Below are 26,086 nucleotides of genomic sequence, written 5' to 3'. Positions count from 1 at the left end.
AGAGAGATTTCAGGAAGTCTGGGGGAGGGACAAGGCTGTTTCTTTTTGTTATAATGGGCCCCTTTGTGGAGATGGAACAAGAGGAAAGTTCTGCCCGTCACATAGAGCATCCAGTGTGACTCTCCCCCTTTTGCTACTCCCAGGCACCAAGGTCCCTTTTGGTGCTGGAGGAGAGAGAGGAGGAGGAGGCGGGGAAAGAGAGGGAAGCTCAACTCAGGATGGAACTGCTGGTGCTGCTCAATGCCCTGGCGACTCGACTGCTTTTTGCCTTGCACTCCCTGCTTGGAGTCTGGAGAGTGACCAAAGTTATGAAGGAGCCCAAATACTGGCTGCTGGCATTGCTCAATCTCCCGCTCTGCATAGAAACAGTGCTCACACTCAAGTTTAAGCAAGGCAGAGGCTACAAATGGTAAGCAATTCTCTCCTGGTCTCTCTCTGCCTGCCTGTTTCTTTACATCTGCTTCCTATCAGCATCGTTGAACCAGGCTCTTATTAGAGCTTACAGCCTTTGTCTTTTGCAACGGTTTATCATCCCCTCCCCCAAACTCCATCCCCAGCCCTCCAGCTTGTCCCATTCTAGTTCAGTAGAGTTTCCTTCCTTCCTTCCTTTCTCTCTCTCTCTTCTTTTGAACAAGGTTTTTCTGAATCAAACTTTCTCCTGGAAATGCAACGGAAATTCTGCAGCACTTTCTGACTCAGGTCTAGAAGCCCTTGCTTGTCATTATTGCTGGTTGGGAAGGCTAAGCAACTAAGGGGACACTGCAGCTATTTGCATTTCGCCACAGAGAGCAAGAAGGGTGGCAGATCAGAATGACACAAAGCGTGAGGCTGAGGAGAAGCACCAATGCCTGTGCTGCAGGGGGGTGGGGAGGGGGGCTTGCAAAAGAAGCAACAAGTCCAGCAAAAAAAAAAGAAAACGTGTGTGCAGACAGAAGGTTTGAGTTCATTTGAGCAATGGCGTATCAGGCGGCAAGTTTATATGGGGGTCAAAGTTTTAGCAACACAGTGGTTTGGGAGAATTCGGTATAAATCAGACTGTGGCTAAAATGATCCTCTCCTCCTGCTATGACATATGACTGGTATTGATCCACAGTTCCCATAGGAGTTGATTTCTTCATGTATTATAAGACACTGTGCCCCGTTGCAACAAAGGCAACAGGGAAATGCAGAGTCAGCAAAATTAAGAAACGTACGGATTGCCTTCCCAGCAACTCCAGACTTCTTCAACCAAGACATTTCCCTTGCTTTGGAAATCGTGAAGTGATTAATTGAAGAGTCGCCTTAGTGTACAATTTTGCTTGGAGCACTGTGGAGGATCCAGTGCAATTGCACCGAGCATCCTCTGTTCATTTCACAACTCAGAAAATGCAAGGAAGGCAATGCCGCGTAGTCTAGAGAAACGGTTACATGCGTTACGACATGTATGGAATGAAACTTTCAGGCAGTTTAACGAGCGAGGGCATGGTTAAAAGAGAAAAAGGCAGTAAGATTTGTCAACAAATCTTGGCTCAGCCAAACCACACACCTAAAGCTAGCTTGTGCCAAACTGCTAACAGTGTAGCAGCCTACCTTTGTGATGGCTGGTTCTTCTTTCTCACCATGGTGAAAGGTATGGCATCTTTGCCCTCCTCTAACTTCACTGGATTTCATCTAGCAGGTCATAAGCCACAACAAGCTCCAATCTGACCTAAGGGGGAATCACACAATCACCAGTTGCTTTTTTAAAGGAAATACACATACAAATAAGCAAAAGACGGAGAGGGGCCCATTTCACACAAGCTTCCCCATCTCTTGATTTCTCAACAACTAACTATGTGAACTGGCTCATTTAAACATCTCCCCGATTTCTTGAGGCAAGCCAATATGAGAATACTACCTTTGGGTAGGGTTGCAAGAGAAATCTGGTTCACATTTAGAGCCAAATGTATCAAATTTCTACTTTCTGAAAGAAGGTGAGAACTGAAACATAGCCATCCTTAAAAAATCACAATTATCTGTATTTTGTGGTGCAGCTCTACAGTGTTTCACAAAATGTGCCTATTCGTGGGAAATGTGCATTAACATGTACATATTAATTAACATGTACATATTAATGAACACAATATACAAAAATGCATTGTTATTATTAGAATTCACTTGTAAAAATGTGCATATTAGTTAAAACAGCCCACAAAATGTTTTTGTTAGTAGAAATTTGCAATATAGTACTGAAGAACTTTCGTAAGGATTTCATGCAGAAATATGGAGAACTGAATTTCAGATTGGGAAAAAATGAGAAATGGATAGAGCTACAATGGACAGATTCTTCCATCCCTACTTGGAGGTTTTCTTTTTTGACTATGTGATTCCTAGTCCAGTTTGCATTTTTACTAAGCAAAAGTTTTTTGTTTTCTCATTCACGCCAAAGGGGAAAACCTAGGGCTTGTGAGCCCATTAAACGTTCCTTTTTCAAGCCACAGTGAAATGTGTACAGAAGTACTTGCCAGTGATGCATATGTCATGTCATCAGCTGATGCTTTGGCTCTCTGACTTCACTCCCCAAAAATGAAAAGAGTTTCCTATTACTTGGGTGTATCTTTGGAAACTAGCCCTGTGTTGGTTTATCAAATCCGCATGACAGACAATTGTTTGTCTGATAGAACATGCAGATCTCTCTGTCTGCTTCTGTGCACCCATGATATGGTCCTGTGATGAATTTAAGCAGAGGTGAGGAGCTGGACTGCTACTTGTGATGAGGCGGTCCCAGCTGTGAAGGCTTCACCTTGGAACTTCATGGGTCTTCTGCAGACCCTTCGCAGGATCCAAGGAGGAAACTCCTATGGGGAAGGGGAAGTTTCCGCAGGGTTTTTATTATGCCAAGTTACCATTCCTATGAGCTGGGTATGCATATCGAAGGCACAAATCTCTTTGCTCACAAAAGAAAAAGGGAGACTTTCCAGTGCTATAATTTATGCTCATTAGTGTACAGATTTTCTGCAGTTTAATCTTGAAAATATTCAAGGGTGGCCTTGAGAATCTTGGCCTACCACCCAACTCAGAAAAATCTGGAATGGCACTGCAGGATGATATCAAGGAGCTGCCTGGGCTCCTGGCAATCGTAGGCAGGATTTGGCAAGAGAACATGACTCCCAAACAGAGAAAGAGAGCAGTCAGTCTTGGGGATAAGGGTACGTGAGCTTCATTACCTACGAACCCCCAAATCTGGGATCCCCTTGAAACTGGTGCCAAAGTTTTGTAATTGTTTTGTAGTAAAACCCCCGCTATTTGTAGCACCCCACATGCGTTTTACCTTTACCATACCATAGACATGCAGGCCAACCGGAGCCCATGAAACTGTCCTTCTTCAACCCAGTTGTCCTAGGCCAGTTGGCTTGCATGTCTATGGTAAAGGTAAAGGTAAAGGTAAAGGTAAAGGACTCTTGAGAGTCCCATGGACTGCAAGAAGATCAAACCTCTCCATTCTGAAGGAAATCAGCCCTGAGTGCTCACTGGAAGGACAGATTGTGAAGCTGAGGCTCCAGTACTTTGGCCACCTCATGAGAAGAGAAGACTCCCTGGAGAAGACCCTGATGTTGGGAAAGATGGAGGGCACAAGGAGAAGGGGGCGACAGAGGACGAGATGGTTGGATAGTGTTTTCGAGGTTACCAGCATGAGTCTGACCAAGCTGCGGGGGGCAGTGGAGGACAGGAGTGCCTGGCGTTCTCTGGTCCATGGGGTCACGAAGAGTCGGACACGACTAAACGACTAAACAACAACAACAAAGGTAAAGGTAAAGGTAAGGCCAACTGGCCTAGGCCAACATGAGGCTTGTGACCCTCACCTCTTCCCCAAGCTTGTGAGCCCCACCTGGGATGTTGGTTCTTGCCTGCCTTAGCTTCCCAGAGCAGACCTCCCACTGCTCCCTCTGCCTCAGAGCCCAACTTATTCTGGCCTGAAACCAGTCCTGGCAGACCACAGCTACAACGTCCTGGAAAAGAAAGGTATGAGGAAGACCCTGCTGTCTCTAAGAAACTGGAGAAAAAGAGACAACAGATGGGTGTAACCCCCAATCCAACAGTCTTTCTGAGAATGTCTTTTAAAGAATCTGCCATATAAATGAATGGGTACCATTCACTCATATGGGGAAAAAATAACATGCTGCACCTCAGGTACTATTTTGCTCGCAACAAAACCAGCCTGTTACAACCAAAAAGGATGCAGTATCCCTCTTTACTCTGGGTCTTCCCTTTGACATACGGGTCGCCTCTTCACCTCTGCATGCAGCATCACGACTGACCTTTCGCTAATTGCAAATAAAGATATATGCCTTTCTTATTACTTAACGAAAAGGCTGGAGAGATGGTGATGAATTAGTTCTTAATGACAGACACTGGGAGGAAAGAATATAGTGCGGCTGGCCAAGAATGTTTTCTCAAGATGTCTTCTTTTGAAGAGATAGCTTGAGCCAAAGTCAGTTGGCTGAAGACAACTTCATTAGATCAGCATCAGTCCCTGGCCAGCTGGAAGAATTTTTCATACACTGAAATCCTAGTGGGGAAGCTGTCATCCAGTGCAGAGTGAGTTCCCCGCCACAATTGCTTCTCAGCTTGGACACCTGCTTTATATTGCAGCAATCAGATGGAAACAAGTTGCATGGCTTCCTTATTGAAAGGCTGGAGAGAAAATCCATTTGTAGGAACAATGATATAGTAAGTGATCAAAAAGAAAGAAGAAGAAGAAGAAGAAGAAGAAGAAGAAGAAGAAGAAGAAGAAGAAGAAGAAGAGGAGTTTGGATTTGATATCCTGCTTTATCACTACTCGAAGGAGTCTCAAAGCGGCTAACATTCTCCTTTCCTTTCCTCCCCCACAACAAACACTCTGTGAGGTGAGTGAGGCTGAGAGACTTCAAAGAAGTGTGACTAGCCCAAGGTCACCCAGCAGCTGCATGTGGAGGAGTAGAGACGCGATTCCCCAGATTACGAGTCTACCGCTCTTAACCACTACACCAATTTGGAAGTTTAGAAAAAGAGCAGCAGCCTTGATCATGATAGCAAACATAGTACAGCGGTACCTAGATTTACAACCATAATCCATTCCGGAGGTCTGTTTGTAAACCAAAACAGGTTGTAACCCAAGGCGCGCTTCCACCAATGGGGCCTCCAGAAAAAAAATTGTTTGTTAAAATAAATAAAAATAATGGGTTGTAATAAAAAAAAAGGTTGCAAACTGGGACATGCACTGCCACGTTTGACGTGTTTGTAATCCAAAACGTATGCAAACCAAGATGTATGCAAACCAAGGTACCACTGTATTTTATTATTTAAGCTACCTATATACTGCTGAATTACTGTAGTTTCTAAGCAGTGGTAGAGAAGTAGCATAAAGAACTTACAGTGTTGGCAGTTCAGTTTGACTGGGACTTTTCCTTCATGTATGCTAAATTGAAGATATTTTGCACATGCTGATTCAAGGCTATTTATTATGCTTCCAAAATTTGGCTGAAAAGGTTTAGTAAGGGCTGGAGTGGTGGCAGAGGGCATGGACAATGGAGGTATTATACCACAGAGAGTGGGTCTGGCTGACTTGTGGGAGCAAGGGCTAGTTCATTCATTCATAAACTTTTTCTAAAAGACTGCATACATCCAAACATTCAAATTGCATGGCTTCCCCAGAGAATCTTGGGAACTGTAATTTACCCATCACAATTTCCAGCACCCTTAACAAACTACAGTTCCCATATGTCCGGGGGACAGGATGGGAGGGGAGAGTCGTGTGCTTTAAATGTACAGTCAGTACATAGCCTAAGGCCAGGGCAGCTCATATAGTAAATGTAAATCGAACTTGGAAAAGCATTGGGTAAACCATCAGTGCTAAAGATTACATCAGAGCAGTTAAACCCAAAATAAAACCACATCCCAAGAAAAGATTGAACCAGAAGTGCATACCAGAATTATTGTCACAGGTTTCCTGTCATATTTCTGTGTGTCAGATGATCAGTGTGGGTTGCTCTGTGGCAATACCAGTGATCCCTTTCCAATGAAAAAGAAACTCAAGTTGGTTCTGTATTCCTGGAACTCCTCACTGCTCAGAAAAATGGGGGTAAGCAGAGCAATAATGTGTTGTTGTTGTTGTTGTTGTTGTTGTTGTTGTTGTTGTTGTTGTTGTTGTTTTATGAGCCTCAGGATTGCTGCTGTTGTTGTTGTCTGAAGATGCAGCCCCAGCCACCACTTCAAAAAGTAGGGGAGTATTCGGCATACAAAACCCTCCTGAAAATCAGAGTTTCAACAAATATTTATTGGGGGGGGGGATAATATCATTGAGTATTGTTCAAAACAGAATCCCCCTGTTTCTTTTTATTCCATATGGCGTCACATAATATTTATCCAACCCATCTCTTCATTGTTTTGACAGAAGAAAATGATAGACTGTGCAATTCTGGCTAAGCTTGGTAAATCCAGTTTCTTTTTATTCCTTCCCAGGTTCTCCCCAGCAATATTCATCTACCTGATTAGCATAGTGCCTTCACTGTGGCTTCTGGAGCTTCATTTTGGGAGTCAGGTATTGTTCTTTCCTACAGCATATGATAGTGATGGGTGGGTGTACAGGTGGTGAGCCAAGCTGCTTCAGGCAGCTAAATTTCGGCACCATTAAAGGGTGTGATTTGGATTTTCTACCTGAGGTATTGAAACGTCAGCCCCCAACACAGAACACTTGTATTTATATATTTAAATACCCAACAAATAGCTGTGCTCGGCAAGAGAGGGCGTCATGCAGATACCATCTTACCAGGAAGTCCATTCTGTATGATTTTGGGATCAGGCCTTTACTGTGGTGGCCCCTGTTTTTTCCAATTGCCTCCCATCACATATCAGACTCAGGCCACCTCTGTTGTCTTTTCTGGCATCTCTTGAAGACTTTCCTCATTCAACAAGCCTTGTAGGAAGCAATTAATAAGTGAAGCGAATAATTTATTGATACACCATTAAGAAACCCCATAATAAATCATGGAAATAATTAAGCTTGGATTCAGTAATAAAGCCAAATAAGACTCAACAATCCTATATGCCATTGATGGGGATCCCATAATCCAGAAGTCAGAGTCTGCATCTGCAGGGCAACAGGCTGCCCACTTACCTGGAAGTAAGTCCCATTGATCTGCATAGGGATTACTTTGAGCAGACATCCACAGAATTGCACTGTAAGTGATGCAAAGTAAGAGAAATTATGCAAACTGGCTCATGTTGCATTTCTTACACAGGCAACAAAAGCCAGCTTTTATTAGTTTTGTTACAGAATCTGGATTACAGAATTTTTCATTTTCCATCTATTATACGTAATCATACTTATAAGATGGAGCTATACGTGTAGCAAAGGGGAAATTGGAAATATTTCTAATAGCTTGCTAGTGTTATAGGCAGTGCATGAGAAGAAACAACTTCATTCTCTGGTTGCAGGAGTTAACCTCCTGCTGCATGTGGAATTAATTAAGAGGGTTACCAACCCAAAAAGACATCTGTGCATAAGTGTTATGATGTCACTGAAATCACAGTCCATCTCTTGGTAGTATGTTAGACATCGCTGAGAGATTTTCATGCACTATCACTACTTAGAATCCCATTAAACATTGCAATTTGTGCTCCATTTACATTTCTCCTTTTCTTGCTTTATTACACATGACCGACTATGATTATATTAATGTCATTTTCCTTGCTCATTGCCACGGCTCATTTACACTTGACATTCAGTACTTCAGTAAATCGCAGTATACACAGTTGCGTGGCATTATATCAGTGATCGGACCAGTACATCAAGGTCACACAAACAGGAAAATTCAAGCACAACCCAACAACTGTGGATTCAGAAATAAGCTCCACCGTGTTGAATGAGGCTTATTCCTAGGCAAGTGTGCACAGAATTGCAGTCTAACACAACAAACTTATGTACACTTACTGGGGAGCAAGCTCTACAGAACTCAGTGGGGCTTATGTCCAGGTTGTGTACACACAATGCCTTTAAAACACATTTCAAGCCCATGGCTTCTTCCAAAGAATCCTTACAACAGTAGTTTACTCTTTGCAAAGCTACAATTCCCAGCAGTCTAAAGAAACTGCAGATCCCAGTTTTCTTTGGAGGAAGTCGCATGCTTTAAATGTATGGTGTGTACACAGCCATTCTTCTGTATAAATATCCATCGGGTTATGCTGTAAGTCATGCCTGACTGAATGATATATTATAAAGCACTATTTTAGCATATACAGTGGTACCTCGGGTTACATATGCTTCAGGTTACATACGCTTCAGGTTACAGACTCCGCTAACCCAGAAAAAAGTGCTTCAGGTTAAGAACTTTGCTTCAGGATGAGAACAGAAATCGTGCTCCGGTCGCGTGGCAGCAGCAGGAGGCCCCATTAACTAAAGTGGTGCTTTAGGTTAAGAACAGTTTCAGGTTAAGTACGGACCTCCAGAACAAATTAAGTACTTAACCCGAGGTACCACTTTATTATATATTACAGTTTGTCCAGAGACCTGAAGAACACAAGTAGAGAGTTGTTCAACTGTGTCCACAGGAGATCTACAGCAGAGGCAGATTTAGGGAAGTGCGGCCTAGGGGGTGCTGCAGGGCGTTGCAACTATGATGTAATAAATTGAGCAGAAAGGAAGGCAAGAGGTGGGAGAGGGAGCCACTGACTTTGGGCCTCGCACAGGGAGCTGCTGAAATTTGAAATACCGAAGTCGGCCCCTGTCTACAGTCATATCACAGGCATGGTTCCTTTGAAACCTGTCCCGATGCATTCAACGGCATTTAGTTCCAAATAAGTGTGCCTAGAATCGCAGACCTAGCTATATAATATATTTCTTTATGGAATGTTTTCAAGTTCAGCTGCTCTTCTCTTTTGGAAATTGTTCAGGAACCTAACATGATTAAGAAACTTGAGGAATTAAGAAATATGTTAATTCAGCAAACCTGAAATGCATGCATCAACTGACTTCTATGAATATGTGATGTAATGAATAGCTGCCTATAGGTTGAACAGAAGAAAGCAGCCAGCTATCAAAGGCATCTGAGCAAGCATCTTGTGGTCCAAGGGTGGGGACAGGCCAGATGTGCCTGCAGCTAGATTTCATCCAGCCCTTTGGGTGACCTCCATCGATCAGCTGTTCAGTGGGGAGCGCCAAGGTCCAGCCATCTACTCTTTAGATGCATGGTTTATTTACCCAAGCCTGTTCTGAATGAAATTCTGAATTATTGTCCAGTATCTCTTATACTTAATTTTAATTTCCTGTACACCCCTCTGAAATGTTATAAAGACATAGGATGCTGCAGATTTTTAAAAAAGTTTTTTACAAACTTGTTTTTTTCTGGAGAAAATGGAAGGTGAAACTTGAGTGGAGTTACTAAGAATTAAACTTATGCCTCTGTTTCCATGGGAAATAGCTTTGTTTGTGTGATTTTATATGGGTATGTGATTGTGTATGAGTCTGTGTGCATCTTAAGGATGTATGATTGTGCATAGGGCTGCTGACCCCTGAAAGTTGTCCCACCATGACAATGCAGTTGTTGACCTGAAAAGAGTTACCCACCACTGTTCTAGACATTAGTGCCCAGCCTTCACGAATGTGTAACCTCCAAGATCCCACTGATCAAAATCAGGATGCTTGTTTTTTGATCCTGAGGTCTCACAGGAGCTAACTGACTCGTGCGAGAGCACAAGCCCAAAAGATGAGCATCTTCTGGTCAGTTGTCACGAGCCAGCTGTCTTATGCCAGAACACTGGACTACAAAATGGGACATTCTAGAATCCAATCAGAAGCTGGGATGGCTTCTTTAATTCCAGGATGTGCTGCTCAATTTAGGACAGTTGAGGGGTATGCAACTGGGCTGCTTTTAGTACATATGGGCCACCAGTTATCAAAGTCAATAGAGCAAGCATCTTCTAAGACATCAGGCACCTATTGAGTAACATCTTTGGAAATCAAGGCAAAAATACAGTATTGTAATAGCATGCAATATTGCATGGTTGTTATTCTTGGACACTTTTCATGCTACTTTCCCCTACAAAGCCTTCTGGAAATGTATGCAGTAAAGGGGCCAAAATTGGCCAGAAAATGCTACACCTGTTGGAAAGGAAAAACAGAATTCTGTACAACACATATTAGTGGAAGTTTATATATATATATATCCAGATTCTGAAAGTCTCCAGTGATGCCAGATGTTAGAAACAGGCTAAACAGAGTGTTGGGTATGGCAGTTATAGAAAAATTTACAGCTTATTGATTTCAGAAAAGTTGGAAGAATTGCTGAATCTTTCCCAGGTAAAATGGTCTTCATTTGTTTTTGATAAGGGCTTGGTTTTTCATGCATTACTGCAGGTGAGGGGGGAGTTTGGTTTATTGTAAAAATTGTGGTTTGGGATATTTCCATTGTGCATGCAAAGTCCATTTATTGTACGTTTAAAAATTCATCTGTCATATTATTAATAATAAAAAAGAAAAGGCCACGTTTTTATAACCTCATGAATGAATCAAGTTGACTGCATAACTGGGATAGAGCAAGAGAGATGAATAATAAGCATCTCATTTCAATAAAATAAAGCAGTTACTTTAAGTTCTCTTCAAGTATGGAAGGCTCTCCCATGTTGGAGTGGGTCTGTGTTGGCGAGGCTGCAGGTTTGAGCTAGCCCCATGCCACACACAACTATTCTTGTACATAGAGGTTTCTCTTCAGATGTTCCCACTCAGCACAGGAACTTCCTGGGGCAGGCTAACTCGGCAGCACAACCTCACTCCTTCTATATACGAGAATTCTCCCTCCGAGTAACATCTGAAGAGGGCCAAACAGTTCAGTATTATCTTGCAGTGCACTTTGTTAACGGTAGCCAGGTTTGCACACCGCACTAACCCAAACCATGGTTTAACATCAACATGCGAGTGTGCGGACTCTCAGAGATGAACCTGCAACCTCTTTGGTCCTTTTTTTGCTGCCATGTTGCGCTGAGCTAAGCCATGGTTTTGCAGGCTATCCAAATGGGACTTGTGGTTAAGCTCTCTCCTCAGCAGCAGTTGGCAGGGCTGAGCAGGATGGTTAGTAAGGCGAGAGCTTAACCATAACTTCAGATGACACAGTAAGGCAAAAATTGGCTTAGCTTAGTGCGGCACAGCATCAAAAGACCAGAGAGGAGCAAAGTGGTTGCAAACCTCTCCCAGAGCCCACATGCTTACACATTCTCTATAAGCTGAGATTCACTTAGGGTGATGTGCAAACCAGGCCATTATGTACACAGCTGCGATATATATATATATATATATATATATATATATATATATATATGATATCTCACATTGTAAAACATGTTCCAAGAGGTAACTAGCAATTATAGGACTGCTTTGTTTCTGGTAAAGCAATTGCAGTCTTGACTTCATTCCAAGTGTTTCGTTGCATAGCTATGGGAGAACTGCATGGCATTAAATGTGTGTGTATTTGTGCAAGTAAGATGCAGGTTTTTTAAACAGCCAGATTGCATCAATAGGTTTTTAAGAATGCAAATCCGCACCAACGGGGAATTTTCTTCCAAGGCGAACACTAGCTTTAGAGGAGGAATTTTCCTCACGACTGTAACAGCAGATGAATTGGTTAATTTCTTTCTTCATGTTTGTTCTGATACTGTTAATTGTCAGGTTTTTCCTTTTTTTAAATGTACTTTAAATGCAAAGACACATTTAATGCCATAACTAGCTTGAGGTCCACAATGACTACAACTTTTCTTATATGTGGCTAAAACAAAAGGCAGTTCCAGAGAACCGGAGACTCCTTCCAACACAATTGACACTCATTATCTCTGGAGTTTACAAGCAAAGCAAATATAAAACATGTATTGTAATTTCCTCTTGACATGAGAATGTGCACTGAAATTGCAGCTTACCTTTGACCCTGTCTTAGCAGAAAATCTCAGTCTGCTGGCAGCAGTTCTAAATATATAAGGAAATAAAGGGGAGATTAAATTAAATGTTGCTTTGCTAAAAACCTAACCATGGCACATTTTTGAGGATGCAAGGAGAGACAGACCTTCATGCCTCAAAATGCCTGTTTTGACTTGAAAACGAAGTCTGAGTGCAGAGAGAGAGAGAGAAATCAAATAATCTTCTTCCTGAAGCAAGATCAAAATGTCTACATGGTCAGGTGTACTTTCACAAACCTGTTTGAAGCTGATCAGCAGATGCAGGTCTCAAAGTATTTGAGAATCACAGAATTGCATTCATTCAGATATATATATATATATAGAGAGAGAGAGAGAGAGAGAGAGAGAGAGGGAGAGACAGATGGGAGAGTATATTTGCTCAACCCAAGGTGGTATAGCAGGTGTCATGCCTGCGCAATCCTAGTCCCTGGCTCCCCCTAAAGCCTTGGCTGTTATCATGGGTCCCCAATTTGGGGGGAGGTAAGCCCTGCCCCACATAATCAATCACAAGACATGGCACATGCACACCATTTGAATGGCAATGTCCATCAACTTTGGGGGAGGGACCCCTCAAATATTTTATGGGGGTGGGGCTGAAAGTACCTCAGCCCCAGGAGTTGGCTCCTATGTCTGAGAGGATTCACAGTCTTTTAATATACAAAATATGGGGCCCCCAGTGCCCTAACTTCACTCACCCATTGCGTTCAGTTTACAATCTAATCTGTGTTTAGGAAAGTGGTGTAAGGTACGCCTATGAGTAGTTGAATGCAGTGGCGTAGTGTGGGTTGTCAGCACCCGGGGGAAGGCAAGTAATTTGCGCCCCCTAACCCGTGGATTTGTGCCCCCTAACCCTAACCCCCGATGTTGTGCCTGGTGCGGCCGGCCCCCCCTGCACCCCCCACGCTACACTACTGGTTGAATGAAATTTCAGGTTTCCAGCCGAAAACCAGTGGATACTTTGGTGAAATAAAACAACTCAGTATGCAGCATTCAGAGGGTTCATAATGCTGTGCATATATTACTTCATTAATCTTTACAACCACCTTGTAAATTTGATCAGTATTTATTATCCCATTATTGCAGATGAAGAGTAGAGACTGAGGCTTGCTTAAGGTTATCCTAATGAATCTATGGCAGAACGGAGATCTGAACCGGAAACTTCTTGGTCACAACTTAACAGCCCAAAGTTCTGCACGTTTAATCAGAAGCAAAGGCCTCCAATACTCAACGGGCCTCACTTCTAGAAAAGTGTGCATAGGATTGCAGCCTAGGTCTCTCAGTTTTTGACATCTGCCTTACTTCCAAAGCATACTGCATGCAAATGTGAAAAGGTGAGAGAGATAAGAGACATACATCTGCTCTTCCTTGGAAGAAATGTGAGAGGAACAAAATATTCTGTTGCTTGCAACTCAGTCAAAAATTCCAGAATGAGCTCGCCAGAGCAGCGATGTCACGCTGGCCACGTGACCCGGAAGTGTCTCCGGACAGCGCTGGCCCCTGGCCTCTTAAGTGAGATGGGCGCACAACCCCAGAGTCTGTCAAGACTGGCCCGTACGGGCAGGGGTACCTTTACCTTTACCTACCAGTTAAATAATGAACAAGTCAATGAGAGTAAAATTCAGTTTTCAACCACACATCCTTTTTTTGGTGCAGAAGGATTGCTGCCCTGCATTCAAATGATTTTTAAGGTTTACCTCCCTTGCCTTTCCTCACAATCTTTATGCAATAAAAAATATTGTTTTGTCAGTTGCTGTTCTGAAGATATTCACAGGGGCCCTTCTTACATCATGTGTGTGCCAAATGAGCTCCTTCCTGCCTGTAATCTGAGAAGCCTGGAGGGAGGAGGAGCCTATGCTGTTGCTCCTCCCACCCCAGTGTGGATCATTTCGAAACTGGGACAATGCTGCCATTTGGACTCTTTCCACATGTTCTGGGGTTTCTCATGTTACATGAACAGTATAGGAGGGTCCACACATTACAGCAGTGTTAAGCAATATGGGTTATTTTAATTAATGTCTATACAGAATTAGACACTGATTTATCTCCTGAATTGAATTTTTATTGCAGGCTTGCCATAATGAATCGGATATGCGGCCATTCACTCCAAAATATGAACCCGCTTATCAAAGCAAGGCCATAGATGGTCCCATAATAGGAACGGTAAGCAGGGTCTCAGGAAATGACAGCATCTACTTAATTCTTGAAATGTTGGTGTCTGAACTATCTTGAATTCTACTACTGCAAACTGTGTTGTATTATCAGTTGTGAGGTCTTCTAAGACACCTACTTTTAAAAGAGTGTCCTTAAATTGTGCAATGACACTGTGGCAGATAATGTCACACAAATGCAATATCTCAAGGGTTTAGTATTACAAGAATGAGCCAAACCTCCCCTTGAAGTCACATGCTCATCCTCTGGTACAACCCTAAAGAGACCATGCTTCCACTTCTTTTTAGATTAATCACAGTTTATAGTGATTCAACTATGGTTAATCTTAACTCCGGTTAGTGAAAACAAGCCAGCTTCATAAACAATGGTTTGAAGTACTGTATGCTTGTTTCCACTAATTATTGTCCAGATGTTTTGGGACTACAATTCCCATCATCCCTGACCACTGGTCCTGTTAGCTAGGGATGATGGGAGTTGTAGTCCCAAAACATTTGGAGGGCTAAGTTTGGCCATGCCTGGTCTAGGGTTTTCCCCGTTCAACATTTGTGGCAATAACAATACAGCTTCCTCTCATTATTAATCCATTTCTATGTTTAGCAAATTACTTCCTTGGCATTATCAAGGCACTATCTATAATATGTATTATAAAATGGAATAAAGTGTGTTATCAAAGTTGTCTAGGCTGGGTCTTATATCTGTCCTTATATCCCTCTTTAGCCAAGATGATTGTAATTAGAAATGCTGTTGGCTTCTTTGCCCCCCCCCCTTCTCCCAGCATGAAGAAGTAAATTCTTTAGTTTGTGGCGAGGTGAAAGCAATCAAATATCTCTTTCCATTCAAGCCATATTACGCCAAAAGCATTTGGTCCAGAAAACTGGGTCATTTCAAGGATCTGTGAACCACAGACCTCTGGCACCAAGTCAAGAAGTGCTGCCAGGATGCATATCCCTTTATAGCCCTCAAATGTCCACAAATGCAGTGAATGAGCCAAAAGCGGCTAGGAGCAGATTCTGCCCCTGCACACTAAAAAGCATGTTTCCTATGCGTATCTTCCTTTGTGTATCTTCCTATCTGGGAGTGGCCACTGAACTGGAAGCGGCTGCCAAGAACACATAACACCGGTCTTGAAAGACCTACATTGGCTCCCAGTACGTTTCTGAGCACAATTCAAAGTGTTGGTGCTGACCTTTAAAGCCCTAAAGGGCCTCGGTCCAGTATACAGGTCCAGGATACCTGAAGTATACCTCCATCTTTCTGCCTGGACACTGAGATCCAGCGCTGAGGGCCTTCTGGTGGTTCCCTCACTGCGAGAAGCCAAGTTACAGAGAACCAGGCAGAGGGCCTTCTTAGTAGTGTCACCCGCCCTGTGGAACGCCCTCCCACCAGATGTCAAAGAGAAAAACAACTACCAGACTTTTAGAAGACATCTGAAGGCAGCCCTGTTTAGGGAAGCTTTTAATGTTTAACAGATTATTGTATTTTAATATTTTGTTGGAAGCTGCCCAGAGTGGCTGGGGAAACCCAGCCAGATGGGCAGGGTCTAAATTATAATAATTATAATTATAATTATTATTATTATTATTATTTAGGCAGAGCTCCACACGATCAGGAACCCTGAAAAAGCAGGATTAGGAATATAGGAAGCTGCTTTGTACTAAGGCAGGTCACTGGTCCTTGGGAAGATAGGAGCTGTAGTCCTAAAATTTCTGGAGGGCTACTCTTAGTGATGGAGCAAATGTCAAGTTCTATTCCTGGGATTTCAGCATCACTGAGAAAGACCCCCAAACTGAGACCTTAAGCAGCCATTCTTGGTCAGAGCAGATGATACTGGGGTAGCTGGGCCTATGGACTCAGTACAAGGCACCTTCGTGCACTGTCAGACTTCATGCAACTGTCAAAAGCCAATCCATCTTACATTCAGATTGTCATGAGGCTAGGGCGACATGAACTGACCTCATCTTCCACACCTACCATGCACTGAACAGTCATGTGAATTGGCCTCTAGTGGCAGAACACCGCCAAGCTTCCTTTGGGTAGCTTTTGCTGAATGTTCAGATGAGTCCAACATATTGGGTTTTTTAGAAGTGCTGAAAACCATCTGTCCTGCTTCAGGTATAGGGATGAGGAAGAAATCTGATCCAGTTCACATTTAAAGGCAAACCTACCTAATTGGCACAATATTGGAAATGAAACACAGCCGTCCTTCAAAATTTGCACTTCATCGAATTTTGCAAGTTCCTGAGCCAAGTAATTTGTACATACTCCCCAAGGAACCCAGGGTGGCAAAAAGACTCACAACTTACAAACAGAAATATTCTAAATGAGTTAAAACTTTCTAAAAGCAATTACGGTTGAAAACATTCTTAAAGCAGTTACAACCAAAAACCTTGTTCCATCCAGTGATATCAGGGTTAGTTGTGCATCTAAATGCATCTATTAATAAAAATAGCATATTAAAGGCATCATTATTTGGGGAAATTTCTTTACAAAAATGTATATTTTAGGCAAAATTGCATATAAAAATATGTATTCACACTAAAATACTGGTATTTGGGGGGAGGATTTAAAATGTGGAGATGTAGAGAATTGTAATTAAGATTGGACTAATGAGAAATGGAGAGAGACAGGAATTGACCGAATCACGCACCCCTACTCCTGTATCTGTTCATATTTCCCACAGTTCCTATGTTGATTCTTGTTTTTATGGCTCTTTGCAACAGGCCATAGAATTTGTCAACACAATCTCCGCTGTGTGTGAGTCAGTTTGGATGCTTGGTCTCCACCAGACCTTTCTACTGCTGCTTATCATTGGGAGATGGCTTCTTCCCATTGGGGGTGAAATCACTCGGGACCAGTTGTCGCAGCTCCTTCTTATGTTTGTGGGTACTGCAGCAGACATACTTGAATTCACAAGTGAGACCATGGAAATTGAGAATGTGAGGTAGGTAATTTGCTAGAACACCAATTATTTTGGAGGCCTTGGTCGTGTCAGTCCCTGAAGAACTTCACCTGAAAAGTCTGGATGTTCTTCAGATAAATAGGAAGATGCAATTTTTGTCCAAGTAGGATTGTGAATTTAAGAACTGCAGTGTTCTGTATCACTTTGCAAATGAAAGGCATCCAGCTAAATAACAATAAAAGAAAGTTAGGCATTCCTGTGTTCTACTGAACAGCAATGCTACAAAAGCTAATCTCAACTGACTTCTTCCTTTGCTTTCAATGGGATTTAGCTATAGCTAATTTATTGCGGTATGAGATTTCAGAAGCAATACCTACATTACTGGGACGCGGTTGGCGCTGTGGGTTAAACCACAGAGCCTAGGACTTGCTGATCAGAAGGTCGGCGGTTCGAATCCCTGCGGCGGGGTGAGCTCCCATTGCTTGGTCCCTGCTCCTGCCCACCTAGCAGTTCAAAAGCACGCCAAGTGCAAGTAGATAAATAGGTACTGCTCCAGCGGGAAGGTAAATGGCATTTCCATGCACTGCTCTGGTTCGCCAGAAGCAGCTTAGTCATGCTGGCCACATGACCCGGAAGCTGTACGCCGGCTCCCTCGGCCAGTAAAGCGAGATGAGTGCTGCAACCCCAGAGTTGGCCACGACTGGACCTAATTGTCAGGGGTCCCTTTACCTTTTTACCTACATTACTAGGTGCATGGAGTGATAACACAGATAGTGTATTTCTCTATCTCTCTGCCCATTTACCTATGTTAGACTAATGCAACATCTGCATTACATAGAGATTCAGTCATTAGCTTCTGATCAGTACCTGCAGACAGCAGAAGTGGGAATGGGGGAATACTGTAGCACACAACAATGACATCTGCAAAAGGTAATGGAACAAACTTGTTTCCTGTTGATTAAATATGAAAGGCTCTTAGACACGGCGTTTTTCTGCCTTTTTCAGCAGTACTGCTTCTAAGCAAAATGTCTCATTCCAGAATTGCTGAATTACAATGGTTTACAGCATTCCGGATTCAGCAAATATCTGAAATTATGCAAATGAAAACGTTCACATGTGAATGCTGTCAATCCCAGAGAAATGTTACAAAGATAAGGAATCTCAGGAGTGCACCCGTCATAGACAGTGAATGTTGATAGCCACCTACTGTCAGCACTCACTCACGGATTTCCCAAAGCAGGGATCAATTTTTAGGCATACACAAAACATATTTGGGTTTGGCAATATTTGCATGCAGTAATTCTCCTGATTTTTAACATTCACTGTAACATGCATAATAGTAGTACTTCCAAGCAGTAATCAGCTGCTACATCATTGCCTAATGCGTAGGCTGGCTCAAGGACACATTCAAGACAAGGAGAGTTTGGGGTACTAGTTAAAAACATTATTTCACAGTTGGGTATTTGATACTATGTATTTGAAACTGCTGCTAGTATCTAAGATAGCTACAGAACTAATTTAATTGCTGTTATATCATAGTTTCATTTGTTCTTTGATTGTTGTCTCTATTGTCCTTTTGGTTTTGCACTTTATTGCATTTTTGTTGCTTGATAAAAGGGGAGGGGTGCAAATATTTTAATAAATTGCAACAGACACTACATGTGCCTCTAGGACTGAGATGCCCCAGTGTAAGGGAAAATGCAAAACAGAGCAGCTCCCAAGAGCTTGCTGATAGCTCAATCCTATGCAAGTTATTCAGAAGCAATCCCCGTTTAATTCAATGAAACTTAACTTCTGAGCAGACGTGCATAGGAGTCTGCTATAAGAGATCATTAGGGGAATTATACCTTTGTTCAGGAATCCCAGGCCCTGACCTATATAGAACATGCTTTGTCCCCTGCACATACCACTGACTGCCTTATCACCACCTCACAGGTTCCCCATATCTAATTGGTTTCTTTTTTTTTTTAATAATATTTATTAAAAATTTTCCAGAATAAAAAGGAAAGATAGCAAGAAAGAAAGAAAAAACAAATATGATTTACACTTGGTTTCAGTGGCATCTTTCCCGGACTTCCCCCCTCCCCCTCTTGTATTCCATTTCCCTTAAATTGATTCCACAGATTCTTACCCCAAATTTTAAAACCTTATTTGTAATTTTAAATAACCCATTTATTCCAAATTAATTTATCTTATTTATCTTAATGAACCATTTCTCCTTATATTTTATATAATTCCCTAAGATCGACCCCATTTCCCTTCCACGAATTCCCCTATTTTCAAACAACAAACATGAAAAAAGTAAAGAAAGAAATAATATATAATTTTACAGCCTTTGGATTCCAAATCTCCCCCCCCCCCCATTCCCCGGTTCCAATCCCCAAAGTTCATCCATTGTCTACTGCCAGCCTGGTGTATCCACGTCTATATCTCAACTCCACTTTGCCGTCTTTTGATAGCTTTTAATTTCAGAAAGTCCAATCTCGAAAAAACTCTCAGAAAAAGTCATTGTTCTTCCATCCAGACCTCTATGTTTAAGAGTCTAACTTAAATTCTATTTCTTGGTCCTTTTAAAGTCTGGATGTTCCAAATACTTCGGCTTCAAATTTGGTCCAGCTCTTATTCTTCAGGTTGCTTTTTCCTGTTCTGCTGCAGAAACCTTCTAATTCAGAAACTTCTTGTTCTCCACAGAGGCTTTTGTTATTCAGGAACATAACTTGCGTCAAGTCCCTTCCTTTCTTCAATAGATAAATCCATTGTCTCCTTTAGTATAGAAACCTCTGTAGACAAAATAATGCTTCGTTTTTGCAGCTTTCCCAAGAGATAACAGATCCTGCTCAAATTCATAGTATTTTTCCACTTGCTGCTACTGTTGCAATGTCCCAGCCTCCCTCTAGAGGGAATATGGTAACTTAATTTCTTTCAAAATCAGACCCAAAAGTCAAATAACTTGTTGCCTTTATTTCCAATAATTTATGTCCAAATTGTAAACAAATCTAACCAGCAAAGCCATCGTAACAAAGTTCTCTTTTATTTTCCTGCTTTGACAGCTACTTTGACAGCTGTCAAAGTTTCTGTGTCTCTTCACCAGTCTCTCATAGCGGATCGTTCCCGGTTCCCGGGGGGGGTTGCATTTTAGTTCCCACAAATCAGTCTTCTCCTCCAGCACAATTATTGTAATTTCCCTTCGTGAAGTTAAAAATTTTTCTCAGGTAAACAAGTTCATCTCTCGATCTTAGTTGTCAAATCCTTGCGTTGAGCCATCTACAACAGGGGGGGGGCGGACTTCCTTTTTGCACTCCCCCCGCTCGCTCCAAATTCAAAGATCAAATTTCCCTTTTAAGTCCAATCAATTTACTCACGGGTTGTTCCTTTTAGTCCAAATCCGAAATTTTCAAAGAAGAAGTCGTTGCTCTCCGCCGAATGGCATGCGGCTTCGCTGGGCAGGGGAAGCATTGGACTCACAGCACCACGCCCCCCCGTCACCCGCTCCGCAGCCTTTAAAAAGGCTCCTTCGCGGGTCGGGGGGGCGCAAACGGTGCCCGCCGAGTCACCAAGTCCATGGGCATCTCCGCCCATGGTTTTTGAGGGTCCCCGCGTCGCCGGCACGGCAGGACCCGACCCCTACCCAGCCGACTCCCTCCGGAACTCGGAGGGAGTCCGCCATTCGGCGATGGCGCCGACCCGGAAGTCCTCCATATCTAATTGGTTTCTGAGCTATATTTTCACTTTGCACTAGGGCCAGAAGCTACAGGCCAGAAGCTGGATGCTGCCCATGGGATATTATTTGGTCATTCCTCATCTTGAGGTTCTGAGCATAAGTGTCTGGGAGACATTACTGTAACCATGCTAGAATGCCATAAAATTCACAAACTCTTGGGCTGCAGTTTTGCTAATGGGTCCTGCCAACACACACGGAAGCTTGGATTTATTTATTTTTAAAAAAACCTTAATTGGATGTCTTGTTTTCAGGCTGGATTTTTTTTATAGTATGTTTTGGTTAATAACTGGGAAAATTAGTCTTTGGTCTTGTAAAATTTCCTTAACATTATTTCTATACCTAGAATGGATTCCATGAATTTTCTCACTATTGAGGGGTCGTAAGAAGTTCCCAGCCCCATGAGCTGGACTTGGTTGCATTTTAATATGATGGCATTCCATATGCTTTGGAGGGATTGCTTTTTAAATGTATGTCATTCATTTTTGTTCATTTTAGGACCAACCGCGCTGTCGTGTATGCAATCCTAGCCGTATGGACTTGGAGCATGCTGCAGTTCCCCCTGGATCTTGCGGGTGAGGGACAGTAACAAATTCCAAGGATTTAACTCAAGAGTTTAAGGAGGGGGTTATCCTACATGCCACCAAATAAAGAAAAAACCCTCTCCATTGAAACCCTGATTAGCAAGGACTAACTTCCCCCACCAGAAGCTTATGCCACTCTGACTTCCTTAAACGTAACATAAGCCAATGGGAACAACTGCCTTCTTGTCTCGTGAAAAGTTCTGGGTTGCTGACATCTGTCGAAAGCCCTTTACAAGAAGCAATCACTTAGCTGAGATGGCAAAGTTCACATGTGGCACTAAAGTGGATTTCTGCAGATCCCAGAAGTGGTCTCTACACTGGCATTTACATGTGAAATGTAACATGGGAGTGAAAGCATACCAGCAGTTCTACACTGTAGATAGCAAATCACAGAAGTTGCCACACCTGAGATCATAAACTGCTGGCTCATGTAATCTCACTTCTGTGAATGAAAGCTTTGGATGCAGGAGAAATTCAGTTCAGTTCTCATTTAAAGGTGAACCAACCTAATTCACACTTCCAAAACAATATACTAGTTGAAACTCTGCCACCCTTAAAAATTCACACTTCTCTGAATTTTCCAATCAGTTCTCCAGTTTTGAAAAGTAATACTAATATATTAGTGAAAACAAAACACACACAAAAAATCATTTTATTAGGTAACCTAGCTTTGCAAAAATGTGTATATTAAGCAAAATTGCATACAAGTTTAGTCAGAAAAATTGCATGAAAATGCCGGTGAACGATCATGAGGACTTCATATGATGCTTCACTTGATGTTACTGTAATAATAACAATGGTCTTCCTTGTTTGTAGTGCAACATGTTGGCTGCGGTCGCCCAGGCTCCTCAAAGAGGGTCTTCAGTTTGCTTCTTTGCAGATACAGTGCAGACCTATGGAACATTGGCATCAGCTTGTTCATTCAAGATGGCCCTTTCCTCGTGGTGCGCTTGATACTGATGGGCTATTTCCAAGTCATTAACCAGATGCTGGTGTTTTTCACAGCTAAGAATATCTTAATTGTGATGCTACAACTATACCGTCTAATAGTGTTATCATTAGACTTCCACGCCTCCCTTCGGAATCGGCCAAACAGCCGGAAAGGAGGAGTTGGCTGTTGCCCATGTGAGCCCAACACTATCAGCCTTCCACCCAGCAACTGTGATACCGATGAAAGGGAGCGTCATTCAGTTGCTCTGGAGGATTCTTCATCAGTCACCGTTGACGGCCTGTGAGCTCAGATCTCCTTTTCATGATGTTCAGTCATTTCCTCCCTTGGCTACATAGAAAGGGGACTGGCATATCAGAGGCAGTCTGATATATTTCCTGTCCGCTTCAAGATGAATATTTGATTCTAGGAAGCAAGAGGAAGTGTTGGAGCAGCAAACTTGCTTGAATGGAAATGTTGCAATCCTACTGATTTAAGTAGGCAGGCACTAAATCCACAGTATATTTATTTAATGGGATTTAAATAGAGGTAGTTTTTCAGAACTTAAAAAAAATGTGATGCGTTGGAGTACTTCACTATTGACTCTTAAAGACACCGAGCTATCAGAATATTTGCCTATAGTATGGTAGAGAAACTATTTACCTCTCTGGGGAATCACTTCAACTGTGACAACGGCATGCAAGTGTTTATGAATGAAATAACACATCCCTTCCGCTCATCTGATGTAAGAACATTATACAGTCAATGAATGCAAGAACTGTTTTAGTATTATGCCTCTCTTGACTAGATCGATAATAATGGTGGCGTTTACCCCATGTAGAAATGTGAAAAGAGCATGCAGTTCTTTCTTTCAGATACAGCCAAGCAAGACATTTCCCCCCAAATCTTGCTCAGCATTTCATCAACATTATGCCTGGTTTAACCCCACAGCAAATTCACTTCCTTGAAGGATTTTATAGCAGTTGTTTTATACAAAGGTACCGGTATTTGTCCTTTTCACAATATCAGGTCATTTTAGGAGACCACCAATCTGTGATAGCTTTTACCTTCTCAATGTGGTTCCAACTGCTGGGGAATCAATAAGAGTCAATTATTTTTTATGGACAGTCTGCATGAAAACTGATGATAGAAATGCCAGATGTTAAAGTTATCTAGTGCATATCTGGTTCTCTGTGAGCATTGTGTGAATTTCCCTCAGGATCTGGTCAACAAATGAAATTGTGAAAAGTTGTTTTCACATATCCTCAGACTTTGAAAAGAAATGCTGAATTAGCAAATGGATTATATGAATGAAGTGGGGTGGAATATTCAGTACTGTAATCACTGTTGTAAAGGTTGCATGCTTACATATTTTTATTTTGTGACAAATGTTTGCAAAGAAATAAATAAATAAATGTCCAGATAACACAGACATTTCCCCCTACTCAAGGTACTCCCAAATCCATATTTGTCTAGATATTGTGAAGTGGGGGAGGGGGGCTTGCAAAGGGTCATCAGCTGATAGATGAGAGTGGTGTTTCGCTTCACCCATGCTGGGTTATTGTTTTTTGCAAAGCCCCTTCCACAGCTGAGTTTGCTTCTGGTTTGGTGCCACAGGTTCCCCATCTCTGCTATACAGGATGGTTGTAAAAAATGAAATTTTGTGCTGAGTCATGTTAGGCTTATTTGAGTGAGATTCTGAAATTGCTTCCTTCCAGTCAGCCGCCTCAGAGGGAAGGTAGCTCTGTGGTGTATCTGGAATTATTAACAACAGCAATTTTGAGGGTTGCATTTCCTCCAGTCACTGGATAATGCTATCCCACTTGGCTTGAATTGACTTCTTTACCTAGTACATGTCCTAAAATTATATCTCCAGCTTTGCTCATATAAAAACGGCAGTGTTTGTCATTACTTCTGCTCTTTACCTAACAAGGAACCTGTGTTTTTCACTTAAGGAAAGGCTGGAGACAGAGTAACTGCTGGATTGTTACATTTACAAAAATTGGGGGGGGGGGTCAGCCACTGAGTGCTTCTTGAAGCCTAAAAGTAAATCCTTTGTGGTTTAAAAGCAGACCAGCTTCCATGTTAAGTTAGAAAAATAAAGAACAACACTATTGCAAAGATTTGCTGAGATGATTGTTTAAAACACTTGGAACATTCAAATAGAAAAGGTCTATTAAAACACGTTTATCCTGATTTTCACCATGTTGGTATCAGTGGCTTACAACAATATAGTAGACAATATGCAAAATTTAAAACATAAATTAAACCCCCATAATTAAAAACCTCAAGACTTTTTAACTTTTTTTTTTTTTAAGTGAAACATCTGAGAAGCATTTGGAGTGCAATGGCCTCCTGAAATAAATAAGTTTTGACCAGGTGTTTGAAACTCTGTGGGGACTAGGTATATACAATGCAGGTATGCTGCTAAGATTCCTACATGCACAGGAAAAAACCATGCTGCTGTTTCTTCCCAGTCATGAAGGCAATGGTCATGAGATGGTTAATGCTTGGGCATTCTCATTTTCAATATACTTTGGAGCCAAGGGGAACCTGGGGGACTTTAAAGGGCTAGCATGCAATGAACACAATGAAGTGGCTGCTTCTGATATTTTATCCTCTGGCTCAAAAAAGACAGAGCTCTTAAGCCTTTAAATTTTTTGACTACGGTATAATGTCTGCTTTTTAGCTCTTTTTTGTTTGTTAAGAATTCCATAGAGCTAGTATGCAGAAGAGATTTGGCAATAATTTTTAACACTTTCCCACAGATCTTTTGCGAATAAAGCACAGATACTTCTGTTTACTACCCTACAAACCACATTATTAGCCCATTTCATAGACAGGTCCACACAATAAGTAGCACATGGCCAGAACTGGACTTGGGGCATTCTAGTGCAAATATAAAATAATTGCCTTTAAGTCAATGTTTTTGTTTGGACTGTAAATTTGCTCTACAGAAATGAATGTGGAAAGATTTCATGTTCATCAAATACTGAGGACTCAAGAGAAACTGCATAAAATGGTCTGGAATGCAAAAAATGAACTCTGGGACATGGGGCTAACTGGCCTAGGCCAACTGGTAAGGTAAAGGTGCCCCTGACCATTGCGGCCGACTCTGGGGTTGTGAGCTCATCTCGCTCTATAGGCCGAGGGAGCCGGCATTTGTCCACAGACAGCTTCCCGGTCATGTGGCCAGCAGGACTAAGCCACTTCTGGCGAACCAGAGCAGTGCACGGAAACGCCATTTACCTTCCCGCCGGAGAAGTATCTATTTATCTACTTGCAGTTTGATGTGCTTTCGAACTGCTAGGTTGGCAGGAGCAGAGACCAAGCAATGGGAGCTCACCCCGTCGCGGGGATTTGAACCACCGCCTTCTGATCGGCAAGCCCTAGGCTCTGTGGTTTAGACCACAGCGCCACCCGTATCCCTTAGGCCAACTGGTAGGACGTCCCTATTTTCATCGGATAAATGTTGGAGGGTATGGAATTATGTGACCCCCAAGCCAAGAAGTTAAGTAACTATACAGCCTTTAGAAGATATCTGAAGGCAGCCCTGTATAGGGAAGTTTTAAAATGTTCAGTGTTTTATTATATTTTAATCTATGTTAAAAGCCACCCAGTGCAGCTGGGGCAACCCATTTGGATGGGTGGGGTATAATAATAATAATAATAATAATAATAATAATAATAATAATAATAGAATAGTATGTCCCTATTTTCATTGGAGAAATGTCGGAGGATATGGGAGTGTACTGACATCTCAGAGCCCTCTATAGTCACATAAAGCACCACATGTGAGTAATGCTAGGCCCTTGCATTTCACAGGCTGGTATCCTAAAACCTTTTACTCC

At 42.2% G+C, this 26,086-nt stretch overlaps 1 protein-coding gene across 1 annotated transcript; it reads left to right on the top strand.

Annotated features, from left to right (window-relative positions):
- The first annotated feature begins 47 nt into the window (after positions 1 to 47).
- Positions 48 to 23,667, top strand: TMEM26 (transmembrane protein 26). Its single transcript, XM_079975729.1, has 6 exons — positions 48 to 409; positions 6,460 to 6,538; positions 14,005 to 14,097; positions 16,827 to 17,047; positions 21,222 to 21,298; positions 22,124 to 23,667. Exons 1-6 carry the CDS (start codon positions 219 to 221, stop codon positions 22,540 to 22,542), a joined length of 1,080 nt encoding a protein of 359 aa, XP_079831855.1. The 5' UTR covers positions 48 to 218; the 3' UTR covers positions 22,543 to 23,667.
- The last annotated feature ends 2,419 nt before the right edge of the window (positions 23,668 to 26,086 follow it).

Source organism: Podarcis cretensis, assembly GCF_951804945.1.
Source record: "Podarcis cretensis genome assembly, chromosome: 5".
Classification (NCBI taxonomy): Eukaryota; Metazoa; Chordata; class Lepidosauria; order Squamata; family Lacertidae; genus Podarcis; species Podarcis cretensis.
This window is presented reverse-complemented; position numbering and strand designations above follow the sequence as displayed.

Coding starts and splice junctions, on each gene's coding strand:
- TMEM26 (XM_079975729.1), top strand. CDS start 219: ATGGAACTGCTGGTGCTGCTCAATGCCCTGGCGACTCGACTGCTTTTT. Junction 14,098..16,826: donor ATGGTCCCATAATAGGAACG/GTAAGCAGGGTC, acceptor TCTTTGCAACAG/GCCATAGAATTTGTCAACAC. Junction 21,299..22,123: donor GTTCCCCCTGGATCTTGCGG/GTGAGGGACAGT, acceptor CCTTGTTTGTAG/TGCAACATGTTGGCTGCGGT.